Below are 8,176 nucleotides of genomic sequence, written 5' to 3'. Positions count from 1 at the left end.
CACAGTAAAACAATAAAAGTAACTAAAAATGTGGTTGCCTGATAGTTTTAGGAACAACATACCACTGGTGTTTCTAGCCTTTTTATTAGTACAGTACAAAGGGGCAAAAGGCACACCTTAAGGAAACATTTTTTGCTTTGTTTTTTTGTTTTGTTTTTCCGGTCACAAAGTGTATCAAGATGGAAAAACACATGTCTTTTCATTAAATATTGATGGACAACGTGATTTGTTGTGTAAAGAATTAATAATGGAAAGTTGTTTTGATTCAAATTAATAATAATACAATTAAATAACAAAATAAAAAACACAAGTCAATGATCAAATGGATCAGAAATATTTTGCAGTGTATACAGACAAACAGGTGTTAAGGAAAGTACACAAGTAAGTGTGGCGGTTTTTGTTGCTAATGTTTTGGGAGATAATTAAATCAATAGCGCTTTCTACCCCGGGGGGCCTTTAGCCCTGTGTACCCTACTGGGGAACAGGACCTGCATGAAGTTAAAAACAAGTGCACAAATGTAGCTATTTATTAGTTTTTCCCCAAAACAGCAGCATTCAGTACAGTAACGTTGGGAGTAAAAAACCTCTACAAACAATTGAGTGCTTAAGTGAACTGTGACCAAATGACTCGATTCGTTTTGCTAAACTGTTTTACCAATTAACAGTAAAGAACCGACTCAAAAGAGTGATTCATTTGCGAATCGAGCATTGGTAGTTCTGTTTCTGAACAGGCGACAGAAATACAGGACACATTGATGAAATGTTGCAGGAAAACCTTTCTCAGGACGGTAAAGATAGTATAGTTTCATTGATTCATTCATTCATTAAATAAAGATGTTTTGTTGCCTTTCTAGCCTGATGAATTTAAACATACTACAACAACAACAACCCACAACACTGTAACTATGAATCAAGTAATGCACTTTGATAAGTATCCTACAACACATTTGAATTCAGTTTTCTGCCAGTGCTCAAGGCTTTATCAAGCAAGAACAAGGTCAGACACATGTGACGTTTGTGATTTAACATGTCGGCTCTGAGCTCAACCCAAAATCCCCTTATCTTCCTAAAGTCCAGCTAGAGAGAGGGTCTCATCCAGGGTCACTCTGAACACTTATCAGCACTTAAACAGGCTCTTGAAAGCATTTGTCACACCCACTCAAATCTGGCAATGGAAAGAATGTTAGGGTTTACAAGTGAGCTTCACCAGAGCTGGATTTAAGGTTGCATGGATGTATGATTATGTAGTTTAACAGAGTGTTTTCGCTTGATTGGTCCTGTAAAATGTAATATCAATTTGTAAATGCAATCATTTATATGTATGGATGCACAATATGGTAAACGTATCAGAATTGATATTAGTATTATTTTTAGCTCAGTCTGACATTGGAAGCAGATCATATCAGCACTTATCTTTACCAGATGAATCAATATATTATGCTTCTACGCTCGGTTTCAAAGTTTTAAACAGCTATTCATCTTTTTACTGTACATTATAACATTTTATGCATTTTAAAGTGCAAAGTTATTTTAAAGGCATTTTAAAGAACAACCAATATATATATATATATATATATATATATATATATATATATATATATATATATATATATATATATATATATTCAATATCAGCCTTTAATGTGAAATATTTACATTTAATGAACATAATTGTTTGTTAGGATTAATCACATCTTACTCATAAATTCAATTAATATTAAACATGCATTTTATACAGTAATGTATACGTATGCCTAAAAAGAAGAATTCATTATGGGGGCATATTTTGAATTTTGGGGGGCAATTTTGCCCTGAGACACCCTTCATTTATGAACCTGTTCACGTCACATGATTTCACAAATTCAAATTCTAGATTTGATCTTAAGCGTGAATGTCATAAAAAAAAGCAAAAGAGCCTAGATTTATAATAATTATAATTGGATATATAACTATTCCAGTGGCAAAAAAAAAAAAAAAAAGAAGTATGTGAACCCTTTAGAATTACCTGCATTTATGTATACATTTGTCTTAAAATATGTATTGACATTCATCTAAGTAACACACACAATCTGTTTTAACCAATAACACACAAATCATTGTATTGTCCTTGTACATACTGAATACATAATTTAACAATTCACAGTGTATTTTGGCAAAAGTATGTGAACCCCATAGGCTAATGACGGCAACGAAAGCCAATTATAGTCAGGAGCTGGCAAACCTGGTATTCGAATAATGAAATGAGATTGGAGGTGTGGGTTAGAGCTACTTTGACTTATAAAAAGCACTCAAACATTTTAGGTTTGCTATTCACAAGGAGCATCTGCTGATGTGGACCATGCCTCACAACGATCAAGAATTGTTGCACAAAGCTGGAAAGGGTTACAAAGTTATCTAGAAGACCTTAGATATTTATCTGTCCACAGTTAGACAAACTGTCTACGATTGAGTCTACGAATTGAGATGATTTAGTACTGTGGCTACTCTCCTTGGAAGTGGCTGTCCAGCCAAGGTGACTCAAAGGGCACATCGTTGAATGCTCAATGAGGTAAAAAAAGAACCATAGAGTGACAGCTAATTATTAAAAGGAATCATTGGAACTGGTTATCATATCTGTTCATGAGTCTACTATATGGAAAACATTAAACAGTCATGGTGTCCATGGCAGGACACCGTGAAGGAAGCTGCTGCTTTCCAACAAAAACATGGCTGTGTGCTTGAAGTTTACCAAAGACCACCTTGACACTCCACAACACTACTGGGATAATGTTTGGTGGACTGATGAAGCTAAGGTTGAATTATTTGGGAAGAACACGTAGCAACATGTATGGTGTAATAGGGCACCACATACCAACATGAAAACATCATCCCAACGGTGAAGTACAGTGGAGGGAGGATCATGATTTGGGGTTGCTTTGCTGCTTCAGACCTAGACCGCTTGCCATCATCAAGGGAAAAACAAATTCCCAAGTTTATCAAGATATCCTACAGGATAATGTGACCAGTTAATGCAGAAAACCAGCTTATAACAAAGGGTTCACATACTTTTTCTTGCCACTGTACATGCCTCTCTGGAAAGCTTGATTTTGATTGGTCAATCTCTGCATGCATGGATGCACTGGATGTTGATTACACAGGTGTGCGCATTTGTAATAATGACAAAAAATTGTATGTTTCCTTTATTTATTGTGTGAGCATGGCTTAACATAAATTAGAGTAAAACGCATTTTTCAGATTGAAAATATACAGCAAAAATCTCATGAAACAACATGTCTACTGAAATGAAGGTCATCTATGGTACTAATGACCCCTGTATTCATAAAGGCACAGAGGCGCCTTCATGTTGGATTTTGAAATGTAAGCCACCACTGAAACAGAAAGGAAGAAAAGGAAGAGATTGCATGAGCAAATGATTAGCAGGGCTTGAAGAAAGTAAAGAGAAACATGTCATTCGTGACATGCAGATAATAGCATTAGGCAGTTATTGTCATGCACCGTGCATTTCCAAAGCCATGAAACACTTGAGTGGAAGTCCACACGTGGCATATAAAAGTGCAAGGCTAGTTGAAAGAGCCTACCCTGCAGAAACGACCAGTTAAGACAAGGCTGGTTTATGCTGGTTAATACTGGTCTAGCTTGTGGACCAGCAAAGCCATGTTGTTCTTTGCAAAAGTGTACAGCAAGTGCAAGCATGCAGATGATCACCTTCCAATCATCATGGCTCAGAGCAAGTCAGATGGAGACAGTGGATGGGTTGAAAAAGACTACGGGTGAATAAGAAAGGAGAAATATAAATGTAAAGGGCAAGTGAATCAAAATCATCACAATGCAGCCTGTAAACAAAGAGTTCTGAAACAGAAGCTGCTAATGCAGGAAAATGCATGCTGACATGCTGTGCATTTATTTTCATGCATGCCATTTGATGAATAATTGGCAATCACCATTCATACCATTAAACAGAATCAGTATTTCGGAGCAGGATGTGTTCCAATGTCATTAAAACTATTTAAAATGATGTATAAAACCATCCGGTTGTACTGTATCTAGCACTGTACATTATTAATACTTCTCATGTTCTTATTGGGAAAAACAATCAGTGCATTTTAAATGCACTTAGCAACTGTAAAATGCAAGTACAGTATTACCTGGCCCTCAGGCAGCACATTATAGGTAGCAGACGATATCAAAAGAAAACACAGTTATGGTCAAGTGAACCAAATAGAAGGGAATGCACATGCAAGACTGCAAAGTAGTGATTATGTGTTCTGCACTATTCATATTTATAGTGCAACAAAGCTCTTATTAGTATCGCTGGTTTGTTCACTAACTACAGCACAACTGTGCAAAGAAAAAATGCAGTAAATACAACTTTTGTCAAAAGTGAGGTGTTAACGAAATGGAGACTCTTAGACTATGATCTGTCCTGTGACAGATGGTTTAGCTCAGCAATACTCATATTTAGTGAAGACAGAGTGTGAAAATGGCAGTAACAATAAAATTCACACTAAAAACCAATTAAGGCAAGCCATTTTTTTTTTTTCACATTCAATGTTGGTTCAATGTAGTTACTGCGTTTTGCATGTGATGCACGGTGCATTAGTTCATCAGTTGGTGGTGACATCTATATGTTATGTGACACAAATCTGTACTAGTGTATAGATCAAGGGTGGGGAACCCTGCTCCTGGATGGCCACTGTCCTGCAGAGTTTAGGTCCAACCCTAATCAGACAAACCTGAGGAAACTAATCATGGTCTTGATTACTTGAAAAATGTAAGTGCAGGTGTGTTTGATTAGGGTTGGAGCTAAACTCTGCAGGACAGTCGCCCTCCAGGAGCAGGGTTCCCCACCCCTGGTATAGATGGTTCTGAGGACCTGATTTAGACTACAGATTAAGGCCACATAGAAGTTCTATGGCTCTCAAAGAGAACAACGTAAAACTACACCTGAGTAAAGATTATGAGGAATAAATTGCTTTTCGTTACAACATACAGCATACAGGTATCATGATAAAGCGACAAGTGATAAAACAATCTCTTCGATTTTTGTTCTAAGCAGCTGGAACAAGCAACGATGGCAAGACATGTTGTGGGTCACTTGGTTTTGGTCATATCTCGCTTGGCTAGGACATGGCTTAAAGCTAAAGGCCAAAGTATACTTTGGTTTGACATGTGCCGTAACGTTTCATGCACAGAGATGCAAATTGCATCATCGTTGCAGACAGTCCACCGCTACTGTGCTGATGACAGAGTTTCGCCCCGCACACTGTGCCCCCACATTTTAAGTGCCTCATTGTAATCCAGACTTTTGCTTTTTTTAAAGACAAGGAGGGACGAGTCAAAATAAACTTTTGTGGTTATCATCATTATGCCACAAATGCTGTCGATTGAGCTTAACTTGCATTGAACCTGGGATATTCCTTTAAGGCAGCTGCCTTGCTGCCTCACTGCCCAGTCAGTCATTGACTTCTCGGTAGGAGTAAAAAAATATATATTTATAAACGAATTACTGCTTTAAACAGCTTCAGACACCACGTTTATCCTTTCAACCAACCAGCAAATTGCACAAACAGGATTTTGGTATATTTATGCTGCCTTCAAAATCTGACTAGATGAAGGCATTTTAGTAGAAAGATGTGACGCAAGAATTGAATTCGATGTGTCATTTTTCTTGAAAGTGTAAACGTTTAAGGCTTCCATGTTCGCAAATGGTTAACAGAGTAGACAAGACATGTTTGCAACTTAATCAGTCAATCGTAATTGTGCATAAGAAGACAGCCTGCTCATTAAAGTGCTTAAAGTTCAGTTTATGCTTCACACTCTTTTTAAAACTGATCATGACCTCTGTAACCTGAGAAAGGCTTTGGCAATTTGTACATCTTGTTTGTACAAGTTGTATAAGTAAAGCTGTTTCATTTCTATCCTCGTTGTATAAGTGAATGTGCCGTTATCTGAAGTTCCCTCCTTTTTGTTCCAGAAAAGTTCAAGAATTCTGCTTCCTTCTTTGTTAAGCTATTGCTATCTGTGTCTTTCAGGTCTGTAAATGTTCAAAAGCTGTAAGTACAGCTGGCCACAGCCATACATTTTGCCTTATAAGCCAAAGGCAATGCTGTATACATGTTAACCCTTTTAAAGGGACATAATGTGACGTTGGCCGGAAGTTTCTCCTACACTAAAACCCAGTGGCCCAGGTGCTCTTCCAGCCAGTGCAGTAGAGGCTGCAGGTCGAGGTGTTCGGTATTTGCGTACATATGGAGCAGCAGTTCATGGAGAACTCCGAGCAAAGGCAGACTCACACTGAGCAGCTCGTATAGGAAGGCGTAATCCTCTGCGTTATCTCTTATGTGGCGCCCCGCGGCCCACAATTTACCATGCAGCCAGTTACACACACGGCGAGGCACAGCACACACAGTCTGGCTCACGTGCAGAGGCCAGCGCAGACTTCTCTTCAGCAGCGAGGACAGGATACCTGGAGACTCGCTCTGGAGAAAGTGCTCATGCTCCTCTGGAGTCCAGCTAGGGCTGTCGTGAACTCCGTCATCACAAGTCTGGGGACAAATATGGACTAATGGTTACTAAAAGTGTGATAATGAAATAGTATACATTAAACAAATGACCGTATTACCGTATGAGGCTTTGGTGTCTTTCCATTCTTCACTAGGGATTTCCGCTGAGCAAAGTGGAGTTTACAATACAACTTTCCTGCAGAAGAAAAAAAAATTAAATACAAAAATAAATACAAATAAACTTTGATTTCTAAAATGTGTATTTTTAGATCATATAAAATGGAACCCAGGAAGACTAGCGCCCACTTTGTGGAAGCTAAAAGGAAACAAATAATGAATAAAGGGAATGTGACTATCTATAACTGTCAATATATGAGACGGAGGACAGAAGAAATCATATGGACTACTTTCATGATGCTTTAATGGAGCTTAACAGCCTCAATTCCCATCCCATTGTATGGAAATTAGCATTCTGCACATTCCGTTAAATATCTCCTTTTGGAATGATTTCAGTTGAGTAAATGATGACAGAATTATAATTTTCATCCCTTTATTGGGGGCGGCTGTGGCTCAGGTGGTTGAGCGGGTTGGCCACTAATCGCAGGATTGGTGGTTCGATTCCCAGCCCACTCGACTCCACATGCCGAAATGTCCTTGGGCAAGACACTGAACCCCAAGATGCTCCCAATGGCAGGTTAGCGCCTTGCATGGCAGCTCTGCCGCCATTGGTGTATGTGTGTGTGTGTGTGAATGGGTGATTGGCACACAGTGTAAAGCCCTTTGGTAACCTCTATGTTTGCAGACCATTTACCATTTATTCAGAGTTGGAAAAGTGGTACATGCCCCTTAAAGTACCTTCTTCTGAGTCAAAGAAATGTCCTCCCTGACGTAATGGAGCTCGGCAGGTATCACAGTGGAAACATTCTCTATGGAAGTGGAGCCCCTCCGCACTGAGCTTCTCCACTACAAACACCCGCTTCTTACAGGCATGACAGACATCCGCAAGATTCCGAGGAAACTCCTTTTTCAGGGAAGGCTAGGAAAATAAATAAAAAGACATCGTCAATCCATGTTGAAAAGGTTGTGCTTATGTTGCTGGTGCTGGTGTGCTGGGGTCTCCACCAGGCTTTTGAACTAGCTTAACCAGCTTCACCAGCTAGCTTTTACTGGTGAAAAGCATGGCTATGCTGGTCCACCAGCTAAACTAGCACCAAACCAGCATAACCAGCTTAGACGAGCATGGGAATTGCATGCTGGTTAAGCTGGTCTTTTTAGCAGGGAAGAACTGAAGTATGTTTAGGAAGTACAGAAAGGTGTGGACAAAACCCTGAGAACCAGCTGTGAAATGACAGGTCCAGATTCATTCATCTTCTATCAAAATACACAATGACAACTTTTTATGAACAATCACTCAAAATCATTTCAGGCATACTCTTTCTCACAGGACAACGTATTAAAACATGTTAAAAAGGCTATGAAATAGGACAGGGATTTTTCAAACTGGGGTTGGGGGAACCCCAAAAAGCGTCAAGGGACTTCTAAGTGATCCACAGAAAATATTTCAAGAACCTTGTGCTTGTTCACTGGGGTTTTCCAAGTCATATTCTCATTAAAGCTGTTTTGGAACAATATTTATTGTGTATACACTCTACAAATATACAGTATTTGAATTT

General features: G+C 38.8%; 1 protein-coding gene across 11 annotated transcripts in view; it reads right to left on the bottom strand.

The window, feature by feature from the left end:
- Positions 1-3,173: 3,173 nt before the first annotated feature.
- The window catches only part of mical2a (microtubule associated monooxygenase, calponin and LIM domain containing 2a), an 89,924-nt gene continuing 84,921 nt past the window's right edge, over positions 3,174-8,176 (bottom strand). For 8 of the 11 annotated variants that reach the window (XM_052141502.1, XM_052141527.1, XM_052141551.1 and 5 more), the window contains 3 exons: positions 7,359-7,539; positions 6,623-6,699; positions 3,174-6,545 (listed from right to left, as the gene is read on the bottom strand). In XM_052141502.1, coding sequence (XP_051997462.1) covers positions 6,165-6,545; positions 6,623-6,699; positions 7,359-7,539 — 639 coding nt within the window. In that variant the 3' untranslated portion in view covers positions 3,174-6,164. The remainder of the gene's footprint in view (positions 6,546-6,622; positions 6,700-7,358; positions 7,540-8,176) is intronic. The other 3 variants (XM_052141520.1, XM_052141541.1, XR_007971922.1) reach the window with 3 other exon arrangements.

This window comes from Xyrauchen texanus, chromosome 2 (assembly GCF_025860055.1).
Source record: "Xyrauchen texanus isolate HMW12.3.18 chromosome 2, RBS_HiC_50CHRs, whole genome shotgun sequence".
NCBI lineage: Eukaryota > Metazoa > Chordata > Actinopteri > Cypriniformes > Catostomidae > Xyrauchen > Xyrauchen texanus.
Note: the sequence above shows the minus strand (reverse complement) of the source record. Positions and strands in the feature narration are given on the sequence as shown.